Consider the following 15,518-nt stretch of genomic DNA (forward strand, 5'->3'; position numbering starts at 1 on the left):
CTTAGCCCAAAGGCCAACTCCTGACATTCACCTGCCGACGGCCGCACGAGTGCAGCCCCAAACCTGTCCCCTCCTTCCGGACGTACCGTTTTGCTCTTTCCAAGTCATCGTTTGCTTGCTCCAGCTCTCGGATGTATTTCTGAAGTTGATCCTTAATTGCTTTGGTCTGGGCAAGGTCGTCCTCCAAGGCTGAGATCTGCCGGTAGCCTTCCGAGTGCTGCGTTTCAAACTTCTCCTGGAGGACAAAATCGACACTGGGCGTGGGATTTAAGACTTCTGATAAGCTGTGCTTATATCCTTTCCCTGTCACTTCTTCAAAATACTGAGGGATTAATCCTGGAACGGACACTCCCCTGTTGGAGTGGACACTGTTGTTGTGAGGTTGTGAGCGTCCGATCCTCCCTGGGCGCACGACTGGGCTGCACTGATTTCTTTAGCGGCTCTAGCTCTCCCTTAAGAGCTTTATGGGAATGGTCTTCGTATCACACTAAGGAGGCTCCAGACATTCTCACAGCCTCCCACCACAGCCAGGACACACGACTAACCTCAGCCAGTAGAACCTTCTCTCCACAGTCATGGACTCTAAAGCGAGGGAGGGCAGATGGCGAGAACGAGGGGCCACCATTCAAAGTCGTTATGTCCCAAGTGCTTCCTGCCTTCTGGCCCACAAGCATCTTATACCTGGCCCCCTCCCAAACGTGGTCCCTGCAGCCTCTGGGTATCAAGAAGACCCCAACAATCTTCAACACAATTACTTCGCTCAAGGTGTCCACAGCCATGGGAAGCCACATAGATTTCTCCATGCCTCATCCACTTCCTGTGACATCCCCGCATTGTGTATCAGGAATCACAATAACTGTGTTGGCTTGTGCCTCGCCCTAAGAGCAGGAAACCATGTACTTAGTCTGACAACTGTTCTAACTTTGTGACCGACGACACGCTCCCTGCAGCATGGGGGAGTTAAAGAGGACTTCTGGACCTTTGTGGGGAAGGAAGGAAGGAAACAAAACAAAACCCACAACCTGTTATTAATTATCAAGAGAGCTTGGTGTGATCTGACTAGTACTTTCCAAGGCGAGGAAGGGTCAGATGACTTCACAATCGGTCACTGCCCAGTTTCAGCCAGCTAACATTCATTCACTGCATGCTTACTCGGGGCCAGCTCCTGGGCTCAGGATAATACTTGGGTTGGCTCATTTAATGCTACTTCAGAGATGTGAACGGAGGCTACTTCATTAGCCCAAAGTCATTTGGTAGCAAATGACTGAGCCAAGATCCAATCTGGGCTCCTGGGGCTAGAGCTCATTAAACAACTGTGCTAAACTGCCCTCAAACATCTCCTCCTGGGCCACAAAGGTATCGATCACACACGCACATGTGTACACACACACACACATTCTGCTCTGGCTACTCTTTCAAACCACCTTCCTTCACCAAACACCCTCACTGCTTTCCCTTCACCTACACACAAAACATGTCCCACCGGAAAGGCCCAAAGTCTAATTAGAAAGTTTGAGGGCAGCTGGCTGGCTCAGTTGGTAGAGTAGGCGACCCTTCATCTTAGGGTCGTGAGTTCGAGCCCCACACTGGGTGTGGAGATTACTTAAAAATTAAAATCTTTTTTTTTTTTTTTAAGATTTTATTTATTTGACAGAGAGAGATCACAAGTAGGAGCAGAGAGACAGAGAGAGAGGAGGAAGCAGGCTCCCTGCTGAGCAGAGAGCCTGATGTGGGACTCGATCCCACAACTCTGAGATCATGACCTGAGCTGAAGGCAGAGGCTTAACCCACTGAGCCACCCAGGCGCCCCTAAAAATTAAAATCTTAAAAAAAAAAAAAATACACATACACAAAACAAAACAGGGTGGCTGGGTGGCTCAGTGGGTTAAGCAGCTGCCTTTGGTTCAGGTCATGATCTTAGGGTCCTGGGGTTGAGACCCACATTGGGCTCCCTGCTCAGCAAAGAGGCTGCTTCTCCCTCTCCCTCTGCCTGCCGCTCTGCTTACTTGTGCTGTCAAATAAATAAAATCTTAAAAAAAAGAAAGAAAGGAAGCTTGAAAAACAGACACACTCTTCTTTCCTCAATCGAGTAAACACAGGCGTTGCTAGAAAACAGTTGGGATGTAGGGGAGAATGACATAATGATGCCTGGGCCAGAGAGGCGTGGTGAGAAGAGCTCCCACAGAACAAGCAGATCATTTACAGGGTGGGGACAGGGAGGGCATGCCACATCCTCACCCTGCTCCGTCCCCTCTGATGCTCTGTTTCCTGGCCATGAGCGGAGCAAGCAACTCTGCTCCAGCAAGGAGGGGCCGACCAAGCCCCACGCAAGGACCAGTTCCCAGGGCTGGCTCTGAGGGCCCCACACCCTTTCTCTGGGTGCATCTCCAAACAAAACAGGAGCGCCGGGAGCCGCTGTCATTAACCCCAATTCAGATGCAGGTTCCAAGATGAAGCAGTTAACGGGCTTCTCCGCCAGCATCAAGATTCAAAGGATGGCCTTTGAACTTGTAGACATGAAAAGCCGTTGCTCAATATTGTGCTTTCATTTGGGGCTAATTCTAATAAGCGGTCAGCTGATGGAGGCATCAACAGACGCTCTGTTTGATCCTTTACAGGCCTTCTCATTCAACTTGTGATGAATAAGCCAGTTGTCAAGAAGGGTCTGTGGAGAACATTTCTCTGAGGTGACGGACACATATTTGCTGGTGGCAGTTTATCTATTTTTTAAAGTCATCTGGGGCTCAAGATTACTTTTTTAAATTTAAATTTAAAATTACTTTTAAATTTAAATTACGTTTTAAAGTCCTCTCAGGCTTGAGCTCACGACCCCGAGACCCTGAGTTACGCGCTCCAACAATGAAGCCAGCCAGGTGCCCTGGTGGCAGTTCTATTCCCTCGGACATTTCTCTTCCTTGTCCTGCTCTGTGCTCTGCATCTGTGGCATCTGTCAGGCGGTTGTCATGAAGAGGCGTTTGCAGGTTCAAGGGCTTGGTCTTAAAGCAGTTAGTTCATCATTGCTCGACGGGGGTCTGCCTCGGTGGAAGCCCCGTCCCGCTCCTGACTGTGGTTCATACCGCCCATCTGCCTTCCACACGGCTTCCGCTCCCTGAGTCCCCTTCAAGTTAAGCATGAGGACTCCTCAGTGCCTGTGGCCGGGGTTGGGCTGTCCACAAAACGAGTGACACGGGGATGCCTGGGTGGCTCAGTAGGTTAAGCCATTGCCTTTGGCTCAGGTCATGATCCCAGAGTCTGGAATCGAGTCTCACATTGGGCTCTCTGCTCAGTGGGGAGCCTGCTTCTCTCTCCACCTCTGCCTGCCTCTCTGCCTACTTGTGTGCTCGCGTGCTCTCTGACAAATAAATAAAATCTAAAAAAACAAAAACGAGAGGCACAGGCCAGGTGTAGGGATAAAGGAAAGGGCATTATCCTCCTGTGTCAGAGATGGAGCTGGGGGACAGTAGTGGGGACTGGGATGGGATGGTGAATGCTTGCTCCGTCTTGGCCACCGATACCTGGCTTTTCGCTGGTGTGGAAGAATGCAGGTCTGGCATGCTTTTTCTTAAGGAAAGTCAGAAATCCAGATTTTTATATGAAGACTTACAACTTTGAATATTAACTGCTTAAACGCTAGGGGCGCCTGGGTGACTCTGTTGGTTAAGCATCCAATTCTTGATTTTGGCTCAGGTCATGACCTCAGGGTCCTGAGATCGAGCCCCACGTGGGTTTCTGTATTCAGGGTGAAGTGGGCTTGAGAGTCTCCCTCCGCCCCTCCCCCAGCTCACATGGGAACTCTCTAAATAAAATCTTTAAAAAACACTACAGAAATCAGTTTTACTATCACAAGAATGAACTGTAAACAAACCCTCAACTCTATTTAGTAACCGCAAGCTGAAGTATTTACAGAGAAGCGTATAGCTGTCTGCAAGTCACTTTGAAATGCATTAGAAAACCAGATTGAGGGGCGCCTGGGTGGCTCAGTGGGTTAAGCCGCTGCCTTCGGCTCAGGTCATGATCTCAGGGTCCTGGGATCAAGTCCCGCATCGGGCTCTCTGCTCAGCGGGGAGCCTGCTTCCCTCTCTCTCTCTCTGCCTGCCTCTCCATCTACTGTCAAATAAATAAAATCTTTTAAAAAAAGAAGAAAACCAGATTGATAGATGGATAAACAGGAAATAAAAATCAATTATGGCAAAGTTTATTGGCAGAGCCTAGCTGGTGGATATACAGGTGGTCCCTGGAAAATTCTTTCAACCTTGCACTGTGCTTGGAGACTGTCATGATAGAACATTGAATAAAAGCCACAGAAGGCTAAGCAAAAAACGCCAGAGGGTCAGACCTGCACATGTCCAGTGTGGGCTCTGTGGTCTATGACACGAAAAGCTTACACTCCACTGCTCAGCTTCTGATGTCTTTGGGGTTTTTGCTCTGCCCCTCCCATCTCTCAATGCCCAAGCCAGTGTGGATCCTACTTTTTCCCAGCTGTGACTAAAGCCGGGATGCTCAGGTCTGCTAGACATCCATTCTTGTCTCTGTCTACAGAAGGTCCGGATTAACTCTTCACTAACCCCTCTGCCCCAACCTGCTGGGGACGTGTGCACATGCCCACACACTCCCCTCACCTTCAAACACCAGTTCAAATCCCTCCCAGCTCCCCCATGAAGCTGTCTCCAGCTCATAGAGACCCTTCTCGCAGAAGCATCTCTCGATCAATACTATGTAATTGAGCATCTTTTAAGTTCTTTTGGGGTTAGCTTTGTCTTCCTCACAAAGCTTCCAGAGCGCTAGGAGCACATCTGCTTCCACTACCCACCAAGCCTGGCCCTTGGTTCTTCTTTCCTAGTAGCTTGGGGGCTACCACACTGGGCAGCATAATCTGGACTTTGTATGACCTGAAGGTCAGCAAATCCAGGGACACTCCATACTCTGGCTTTCGCCTGCCTGCAAGGGGTGTGGTAGACCCCCAAGGATGACCATGGGGACTTGGGTGTGACTTGCTGGTCACAGAGCTCCTCCCAATAGAGGCAGAAAAGATTCCTGGCACCACTTCCACCCAGGGAGCGCACCTGGTGCTGGCCGTGGCCCCTTGCACGGCTGGGCTCACTTTCCCAGGCACACACGCCACGCTGGAATCAGCCCTGGTCTGTGCCCCCTCACCTTGATGGTCTCCAGCTCCATGCGGAGGCGGTTATTTTCTGACAGGAGGTCCCTGTTCCTGGTCTCGATCTGCTGCAGCTGCGTCTCCAGTTCGGCTTCATATTCCCGGCTGCCCTCCTGGAATTCTCGGAGCTCCTCCTGTGTGTTCTCTGCCCTGCAGGAGTGCCAGACGCGTTAGGTGATCATGTACCGAGCACCTCCCTGGGCTGTCGAGGGTGAGGTGTGGATTGGCTGTTTTTTCAGCCCCGTTCCAGGCAGAAACTAGCCTTCCCTTTATTTTACAGGTAAAACTTGTCTCGGGGCACCTGGGTGGCTGAGTGGGTTAAAGCCTCTGACTTCGGCTCAGGTCATGATCTCAGGGTCCTGGGATCAAGCCCCACATTGGGCTCTCTGCTCAGCAGGGAGCCTGCTTCCTCCTCTCTCTCTGACTGCCTCTCTGCCTACTTGTGATCTCTGTCTGTCAAATAAATAAATAAATAAAATCTTAAAAAAAAAAAAAAGACTTGTCTCAAGGTCTTCTGATGTGAGTCAGCAGCAGAGCTCATGCCTGAACCCAGGGCTGCCTATCTCCAAAGCCATTTCTTTACCAATTCACTCTCCGCTCATTCATTCAATGTATTTTGTTTTTGAACTCGACATGGGGTAAATATACTTGGGACTGCGTACCCTCCGCAGATATTCTTGTAAGCAAGAATTGGGCCTCATATAAATGTGTGCTTATCCCACCACTACAGTGTACCCTGGCCAACTCCAGACACCCGGTTCCGGCCCCGCAGTCCTCAAAAGTCAAGCAACATTTTTTTTCTTTTTTTAAAATACTAAACCTGGGGCACCTGCATGGCTCAGCGGGTAAAGCCTCTGCCTTCAGCTCAGGGTCCTGGGATGGAGCCCTGTATTAGGCTCTCTGCTCAGTGGGAAGCCTGCTTCCTCCCTCTTTCTGCCTGCCTCTCTGCCTACTTGTGATCTCTCTGTCAAGTAAATAAATAAAATCTTAAAAAAAAAGAAAGTACTAAACCTGAGTTATCTTTAAGTCCAATTGTGAATAAGGAAACGAAAGGGACTGGAATAAGACCTCCACACAGAGAGTGTAAGAGTCCATGAGAAATAAAAAGAAACAGTGCTGCATGCGCGCGCACACGCACACACACACATTCTCTACTCCCAGATAGGGACACCGAATCGCTGGTTTCACAATTAAAATCTGCAACAACCCATACGGTCAGGCACAGGGACCGACCAGATAGGGCATCCGTAATGGATGAAACCCTGCCAGGAAGTAGGATGGGCAGGAACACACCCGTTTCTTAGGACCAGAGGCTTTGGCGCTCACATTCTAGCCCGGCTGCTTACAGGCTGGTGTGCCCTCCTTGGGCAAGTTACTGGCCTTCCCTGAGGCTCAGTTCCTCATTTGCAAAATGGGGTAATAATGGTTTCCTCACGAGGCAGTTTTGAGATTTAATGGACGGAACATGTGTCAAGTCCTTCGGAGGGCTTGACGCCCCCAAATGAATGGTGGCTGCCACCACGATAGGGAAAAAAAAAATCAGGGTGGACTTTGGAAGACTGACCTTTGCTTGTAGGTCATAGCCATATCTTTCCAGTAGTTTGCCTCTTCCTCCCCAGAGCTGAAAGTCTTTCCTGACTCCTCCATGGTGAAAACAGCAGGAGCTCACTCTTCTTGTGGCATGGTGTCTAGGAGAGAAAGCTTTAACATTATTACTCATGTCTGGTAAAAGAGCTCCTCTTCAATGAGGGGGAGGGCACCTTCCTGAATTTTGTTGCATTAAATGATAAAACGTTGCCAAAAACTGGAACCAAGCCCAGCCAAAATGCAGCCCACCCTCAAGTTCATGAATACATAAAGCTACCCAGATGTTATTCATTTGGGGAAGGGGGGCAAGGGGGAAAAAAAAAAAAAGGAGGGGAAGACCTCTCCTGGGGTTATGGTTTAGACAACTGGTGCCACGACCATCCCTACCACCAGGAGAATGGGACGTCTTTGGGGCAAGAGGATAATGAGCCCAGTTTGGGATATTTCTAATTTGACATGCCAGTGACACACGAAGAAGCAACAAGAGAGCTAAAACTCAGGGGTGAATTCTGGGCTGATACAAATAGAAGAGTCAGGAGCCTGTAGCAGGTTCTTCCCTCTTTCTCGCGATGGAACTGCTGGAAAATCTAGTAAGGACTATTTATGGAACTCTGAGGAATGCCAATGTTTGACTGGTAGGCCAAGAAAGAAGCAGTCATCTAAGGAGACAGGAGAGAAATGAAAAGACAAGAATCAGACCGTGAGCTGTCCTGGGAGTAGATAGATGGTGTCAAGGGGAAAAGCAGCACTGGTCCACAGTAGCCATGATATAACACAGAAACTAAGATAAGGACTGGAAAATACCCAGGAGACTCAGCGAAATGTCGGTCACTGGTGATGTGAGCAAGAGTAGTTTCAACACAGTGGAGTGGGGAGGAGGAATAAATTGGGCGGAGGAGCTTTGAGGAGGTGAAGAAGAGGAAGTAGAGGAAATTTTGGAGAGCTGGGTGTGAAAAGCAGACAAACAGGACAGTAGCTAGAGCGTAGGGGGTGGGAATTGGCTCTGAGGACTTGGAGAGATCCAGAGCAGAGGCTGGGAAACGGATCTCTAGGAACAGAGGGCAGTTTACAGACTTAACACAGAGAATAACACTTATTCTCTGAATTGAAGGCTCTGAGCTTGTCAAAAGTTCATCAGGAACCCCAATGAGAGATCTCCAAGGTCCCTTCCTTCTCTCAAGGGAGCTCACAATCTGGTGTCCTTAGGAACAAAAGAATGAAAGCAGCCCCTCACTTTGCAAGGCATTAACAAGCTGTATATTTGTTTTTTTTTTTTTTTTTGAGGGGGGGGTGGGGGACACAGACGGAGGGAATCCTAAGCTGGCTCCAGCTCAGAGCACAGGGCTTGATCTCAGGACTGTGAATCACAACCTGAGCCCAAATCAAAAGTTGGACGCCGAACTGACTGAGCCACCCAGGCGCCCCATAACAAGCTATATTTTTTACTACAAACATGATTCATTCAGCTAAATATGTTAGTGTGGACATGGACACAATCACCAACTTCTGGATCCCTGGTTAAAAAAAAAAAAAAAAATCAAACAATTATATCTAAGCACAGCCCTTTTTGATAATTGGATGTGCTAGTAGTATCTATACTCAATCTCTCCTTCCGGATTTCTCTCCCTTGTCTCATTCAGAGAGAACATGCCATGTGTCCCACCCAACCCCTTCTGGGGAACAGAGTTTCTCTGAAAGCTGGATGGGCACACAGAAGCTGGAAAGAGAAGAAAGCTGTTCATTTGTCGATCCTTTTCCAGTCCAGCATTTCTTCTTCCATATTTGTCGCACCACTCCAATCTCGGGGAAACCAACCCGCCATTCATTCCATGTGATTCAGATCTACTGACAACCAGCATCTAGGAGGAGGCCCATTACAGAAGGGATGGCTCAGAGGTGGGCTGAACCCAAGCGGAGCCAGTAACAGGATGGGTCTAATTCAAACTAGGCCAGTGACTGGTTCAGGGGTGACCCTACCCAGAGCTGAGCAAACTGGTGTCCGGGCCTACGGCTTTTGCAGAGTCATCAAGAGAGACACTCCGAAAGTGTTAATGAACCTTATTGTGTTAATGGTTTCATAATATGTGCATTTATCAAACCATCATGTTAGACACCTTAAACTTACACAACGTTCTATATCAATTATATTTCCATAAAGCTAGGAGAAAAAAAGAAAGAAAAACTCTTCCCACTAGGGTAGATGGTAGGAAGTAAGCTTGGAGCTGCCAGTGATCATCTTTCCATCACAAGGGAGAGTCTGCCAGAGAATGAAGCCAAAACAGAGGAAAGCAGGGCCAAGAGGTGGAGACACTGGGTCCTGATGGTATCATTTGAACACCTGGACCCAGTCATACCTGATTTAAGGTTATGAGAGATAACCAATTCCCTTTCTTGACTACACCAGTTAGGGTTGGATGGCTGCCATGGAGGGTCCTAATTAAGGTAAGCAGTGAAAAATGTCGTTTGCTGAAAGTAAAAAGAACAGAGTACCTAGAGTGAACAGCAAATAACATGGCAATGGGTAAGGGGAAATTTAGGTCCAGTACTCCCTGCTCAAGTCTTAAGGTCTAATGAGCCCAGAACTCATCTGATATGAAGTCACCAAACTAGCCCCTGTAAGTGTCAAGAACCCATGCAACGGAGTACCGTGCGGCCACAACCTTACAGAGGACGGTCTCAACTGCATGGCACGGGAGTCCATGTAATAGGGTAAAAAACTGAGGGACTAGGGAAAATGAATGTGGACTGGCTTTTCCTGACTTTTGGGAAAATATCATATCCAATATTCAATGTAATTAGTTCCTGCCTAAACATCCCCCAACCCTACCCCCTTCATTAGTTTATGTTTAAGCCAGATGGCCCTCTTTTTGTTCCTTGAGCACACCCAGCTTGTTCTCACCTCAGGACCTTTGTAGTTGCTGTTCTCTGCCTAGAATGCTTCTCCCTCAGATCTCTGCCCAGGTACCCTTCTTGTCATTCAGATCTCAGCTGGAATATCGTCCCTACAGAGACCTTATTTGAATAATCCAAATATTCCCTCTAGCCCTTCACTACTACATTAGCCTCTGCTTGGTCTTATTTCATCATTTTGAGTTTTGTTTTTATCTTCCCCCACCGGAATGTCAATTGTTGAGCACAGGGGCCTTCTCCTTCTTGCTTTTTTATCCCGATGCCTAGAAACTGTGCCTGGCACATAACAGGAACTCAATAAATGCTTGTGGAATGAATGAGCAAAAGGGAAGCTAGAGATAGACCACTAGCAGGTAGGGATGTGAGGTTAAAGGCAGGCAAGAAGCCAGAAACCTCTGAAGACTAGCTTATAGTTGACATCTGTAAATCCCTAAGAGGTTTGTCAGAACGGGGAAAACTCGACATTCCCTCAGCACCAGAGTGTCATCTCATTAGTGGGAAAGGGCAGGAGAGGATACCATGTTGGAAACAGCCCCCTGCCCAGGTGTACGTGGTAAGGAACATCTGATAGTATCCTTGGGGTTTCATAACTGCACTCTCGTGACAGATGAGTTTTAGGAAAAAAGCTTCCTAAATAAAACACAGCCAGTGAGGACTAAAACTTAATCCTCAGGAAAGGAATGAATTTGAGATGTTTTAGGAGGCACTTCCATTATGCCAGAGGCTCTAATTACAACCGCGCTGATGGGAAGGTTCTGGTTTGGGATTGGGTGGGGTGGTGGCAAGAAGCTAAGCAGAGACCTGAGCTCCTGCCACAGCCTGCACCGTCTGTAGCTGCTTCAATTAAAGGGCAAAAACACCAGGCCTGGCATTTCAACCCAAAACCCCCCTGCATTTTAACAACACTCCTTAGGAAAAATTTACCATAGACTAAGAAGAAGTAACAGCTGAACTTCATTTTGTTCTCAAACAAGTCTTTTTTTTTTTTTTTTAAAGGTTTTATTTATTTGATAGGGAGAGAGATCACAAGTAGGCAGGGAGGCAGGCAGAGAGAGAGGAGGAAGCAGGCTCTCCGCAGAGCAGAGAGCCCAATGCGGGGCTCGATCCCAGGACCCCGGGATCATGACCTGAGTGGAAAACAGAGGCTTTAACCCACTGAGCCACACAGGCACCCCTCAAACAACAGTCTTTAAAACGTACGCTTTTCCCTTTGCCATTTGAAAATGTCTCACAGTTCCAATGTGCATTATTCTTTGCCACAGAAAGCAGGTAATACGGCTTGGACAAACTCCTTCTCCCTACTGAATTGAACCACCGCATGCGGGGTGTTTAGTAACTTCAATTTTAACGCCTATAAGCCATTTGATTATTAAGAGTAAGCGAGCCATCGCTTGGGTTCTTAGAAGCAAAAGCCGGAGCAGAAACTCTGCACGCCTTGGCCATCTCCAGAGGTGCAAGTGGACAGCAGAGGCAAGTGCAAGACACCAGACCCAAGTGCAAGTTGGGGGGTAGGGTGGGCGGGGGTGACTGGAGGGCCTCTGAATTCAAGTTCCTGGTCTCCTTGGGGTTGCCAAGAGACTCTTCAGATGCCCTCTGGTCCAGTCCTTTCAAACACACTGTGACAGGCACGGGTCTCGGTATATACAACTCTGTACCCACCATCTTCAAAATAAGCGCTGTATGCCTTTATTTCATTTGTGCTACAAAGGTTATAAGCATTCTGCCTCTGTGCTTGTGTTCTCAATACACCATCAGGCCATCGTGCCCCAGGGGCTCTGTGGACAAACCTAATGGGCACCTCAAAAGTATGTGCCACAGCAGGCAAGAAAGAACAAGCTGGGAGCAAAAAGTTCAAAAAGTATGTCTTCTCTGTTTTGCATAACTTAGATCTTCCACCCCACCTTTGATTTCAAAACCCTAGAGAAAACAAAGCATTCTCCCTTGGCTTTCCTAGGAGTGAAGAAAGCCAGCACAGCTAGTCAGGAGGCCGCAGACACGTATAAACTATCAAGAATTAACTCACCACCCTTCTCCACGCCAACCTCAGTCCTTCCCAATCAAAACAAAGGGAGAAGCTGAAGGGAAAGGGAGGGGACTGAAAGATGGGGGGCCAAGTGTCTGCACGTGCTTCAACAGCTCCTAGGTTATGACGCAGGCTCCACATTTTGCAGAAGTGGCATCACAGGGGCAAAACCAGTCAAGAGTCAGCAAGTCTGGCTTCTGTCTCTGTGCTTTCAAAGGCTATAATGATCTTCCTCCAAAAATACTTAGATAGGCATGCAAGGACACATACTCAAGGCTGTATGCCATCATTCACTGATGTGGAAAACTGGAGAAAACAACTGTCAACAGAGGGCTGATTTGGAAAATTACGCAGTTGTTAAGAAGTAAATGAACTAATATGGAAGAAAGTTCATGATACGTTAGGAAAGAGTGCCAATTTTGTTTATAAAGGTATCTCTTGGGTGCCTGGGTGGCTCAGTCAGTTAAGCATCTGCCTTGGGCTCAGGTCATGATCCCAGGATACTGGGATACAGGGAGTCTGCTTCTCCCTCTTCCCTTCCCCCTACTACTTCTCTCAATGTCTCTCTCGCGCTCTCAAATAAGTAAAAATCTTTAAAAATAAATAAAAATAAAGGCATCTCGCTCTCTCTGCATGCATGAATCTAAAAGGGTCTGGAAGCATGTACCAAATGGGGGTAAAGCAGACACTGAGATAAGAACCTGTACAGGGAACACTACTATATCCATTGATTTTTACAGTAAGCATATGCTGCCTTTGAAAATTTAAAAAGCTTAAACTCAGATCAAAATATAGAATGAAAAGAAAATAGGAGGGCTATTGTTCCAAGATAATTTTATTCTACTGAATCAAGATGCCAGGAAAAGAGGTGCCTAGGTGGCTCTGTTGGATGGGCATCTGCCTTTGGCTCAGGTCATGATTCTTGGGTCCTGGGATAGAGCCCTGCATTGGCACCCTGCTCTAGAGGTAGGGGGGCTGCTTCTCCCTCTCCCTCTGCCTGCCACTCCCCTTGCTTGTGCTGTGTCAAATAAATAAAATCTTAAAAAATAAAAATAAAAATAAAAATAAAAAAACAAAGATGCCAGGGAAAGATGTTTTCCTTCTGTGATTTCCCTCTCCTCTGTCCCTTCTTGAACATTTCCAAATACCTACTAAGTGCTAAAGCACTACTGGGAGAGGCAGACAGAAAGCACTTAGATCAGTACCAGGTGCAGAAAGTCTGAGCTGCTGACACCAACGTTCTGTACGCAGGCCAACTCACTTTAGGAAATTAGCTGGTAAGGAAAGGGAGTGTAATCTCTCTGGGCTCACACGTTCTAAGGCAAAAGAACACACTTTGGAAACAAAAATAACATCTAAACAGAGTAAGCCAAGTTAAGAAACTATTATCCAAAATGAGAGGATAGATAATATATGCCAATGGGACACCCCTGAGATTTCCGGGATCTAATCCCACACAAAGGACACAATAAGGGGAAAGAGTTAAGTTTCAAACCTGGTTAAAGACCAGTGTGGCGGTGGGGGTCACGTAAGTGGCTCTGGGAGTCAGTCACTGGGATCCAATTGCTCTTCAAAGCACCCTATCTGGGTCCTAAAATGCCATCCCATCCAAGAATACAGAAACAAAACCAGCATAGAAAATGACAAATCTCTGCCCAGTGCACCCTGTAAAGGCCGTTTCTTTAGAAAAGAAGTTAAAAAGGACCTGGAGGCTAAAAGTAGAAAGAGGCACCACCTGGTACAAAGCCTGGACAAAGAAATCAGGGGAACTCCGACCCTCAGGAGGCAGAGAACCTGAGATGACTGGAGAAGATAAGGCAGCTTCCCAAAAAGCGGTGTCAAGGTGATAGCGGGATTTCCCACGACCTCAGGGAGGCAAGGAGGCCCCACCCCTGCATTCAAACTGTAGAATAAGCATTTTCATCCTTTATCCAATCCTTCCCCAAAGTGCTGTCACGGGAAATCTGAACCTTCCTGCCGCAGAGATCTGAGAAAAGCAGAGGGAAAGAGACAGTTCCAAACACGATCCCGAAGGCAGGGAGATGCCAAGCTGCGGGGCGGTGGGGGAGAGGGGGGTTGGAAAGAGGCCTGAACTAGAGGGTGTAGTGGGCGGCGGGACGGGGGTGTGGGGCGGGGGGGCCATACGAGGAATGAGGGAGGGTCTGGGGCAGCAGGAGGAAAAGGGGGTGGCAGGGGCTGAGAAGAGACCAATAAAGTGAGGAGGGCAGCCTGGAGTGGGGGTGGGCGGGCTGGAAGGCTGGAGGGCAGAGGAGCCAGGCGGCGGGGGCTGGAGACGAGGAGGGCACGAAGGGCCGAGGAAGTCATGGAGGGAGACGAGGGCAGCTGGTCGGAGACCAGCCAGCGCTAGAAGAGAAAGTTGGCAAAGGCGAGGAGCTGGGCGCGAGGACCCAAGAGTGGGAAGGCACAAAGTTAGGAAAGGAGCCTGCAGAGAGCGGGATTTTTGAGCCCCGCGCCCGGGACCCGCGGAGGACAGACGGCGGGGAAGGGACGCGCGAGCGAGGGGCGCGGCAGGGTCCCTGCAAGGCGGCTCCCGGCGGTCCCGAGGGCGTGGCGGGCGCCAGGGCGGGCAAAAGAGTGTGCCGGTGGTGGCGGCGGTCCCGGGACAGTCCCCGCTCCGGGCCACCGCAGCTCAGCACTTACCCCGGCTCGGTCCGCGAGGACGGGCGGCGGCAGCGGCGGACCGCGCTGCCCGGGCCTCAGACCACCGCCCCCACCCCCGCGCCCGCGGCGGGCGCCGACTATTGGCTGCGGCGCCACGGGACCGCGTCCGCCTGGGCCAATCAGCGCCTAGCAGCGCCGTTTGGAAACTTTTTTCCCAGGGCCCGGGTGCCGCGTGGCCAGGCGGCTGCACGGGGCCGGCCCAGGCCTGGGAGGCTCCCTCGCGGCTGGGCAGGGACCTGGACCGCCTTGGAGTGTGCAGGCGGTTACTCTGGGTATCCGGGGACGGGCTTGGACGCGAGGGCCACGCTGGTCAAGAAAAATACTACGGTCAAGAAAATACGACACCGTTTGCATTTTCCCCACATCAAGGGAAAGACAAAGATCCAGGTCCGCTTAGGCTAAGCAATCAATGTTCCATGTTCTTTGCACCCAAAATAAAAATTTCGACATCATTATCTTTTTTCAAAGGCAGCGAACTTCGTGTGTCAGGGTCTGGTTTCGAGCCTGGCTTTGAATTCTAGCTGTACTCCTACTAGCCAGTTGATCTTGGGTGAGTGACTTAAACTCTCTGTGACTTAGTTTCCTCATCTATAAAATGGGAGGCCCGTGAAGCTTTCTACCTTGAGGTTATGCAGAGACAAACTTGGAGTCTGTAAAACATTTGGGACAGTGCCGAGTAAAGTTAAATACAATCTGTGCAATTCTGGAGTGATTGTGATTTGTTCATTGGTTATGTGTCAGACACAAGGCCAACTTCTTGACATGGTTCTATTCTATATATATATATAATTTTCTTTTTAGGATTTTATTTATTTATTTGACAGACAAAGATCACAAGTAGGCAGAGAGACAGAGAGAGAGGGGGAAGCAGGCTCCCAGCTAAGCAGAGAGCCCCATGTGGGGCTCAATCCCAGGATCCTGGGATCATGACCTGAGCTGAAAGCAGAGGCTTTAACCCATTGAGCCACCCAGGCGCCCCTGAAAGGGTTTTCTTATTCTCACACAATCCCAACTGTTCACCAACAAATATTTGTTGAGCACTCAAGCTTATAACACAACAAATGTCAGACAACATGCCAGTCCGCAAAAGTCTTATGCTACTAAGAAAGCAAGACACTAAATCAGCAAACAGAAAGAAAGAGTAAAATAATTTCAGAT

General features: G+C 48.8%; 2 protein-coding genes across 3 annotated transcripts in view; both read right to left on the reverse strand.

Annotated features, from left to right (window-relative positions):
• The window catches only part of ABCC1 (ATP binding cassette subfamily C member 1 (ABCC1 blood group)), a 318,947-nt gene extending 317,000 nt beyond the window's left edge, over positions 1-1,947 (reverse strand). Inside the window, exon 1 of the mRNA XM_082715000.1 lies at positions 1,870-1,947. The gene's annotated coding sequence lies outside the window, so the exon portion shown is untranslated. The remainder of the gene's footprint in view (positions 1-1,869) is intronic.
• NDE1 (nudE neurodevelopment protein 1) overlaps positions 1-14,578 on the reverse strand; it is a 32,626-nt gene extending 18,048 nt beyond the window's left edge. The window contains exons 1-4 of one of the 2 annotated variants that reach the window (XM_082715020.1): positions 14,340-14,578; positions 6,723-6,846; positions 5,155-5,308; positions 87-235 (exon numbers count right to left, since the gene is read on the reverse strand). In XM_082715020.1, coding sequence (XP_082571146.1) covers positions 87-235; positions 5,155-5,308; positions 6,723-6,805 — 386 coding nt within the window. In that variant the 5' untranslated portion in view covers positions 6,806-6,846; positions 14,340-14,578. The remainder of the gene's footprint in view (positions 1-86; positions 236-5,154; positions 5,309-6,722; positions 6,847-14,339) is intronic. The other variant, XM_082715019.1, reaches the window with a different exon arrangement.
• Positions 14,579-15,518: the final 940 nt, after the last annotated feature.

The sequence above is a fragment of the Mustela nivalis genome, assembly GCF_964662115.1.
Source record: "Mustela nivalis genome assembly, chromosome: 19".
NCBI classification, from domain to species: domain Eukaryota; kingdom Metazoa; phylum Chordata; class Mammalia; order Carnivora; family Mustelidae; genus Mustela; species Mustela nivalis.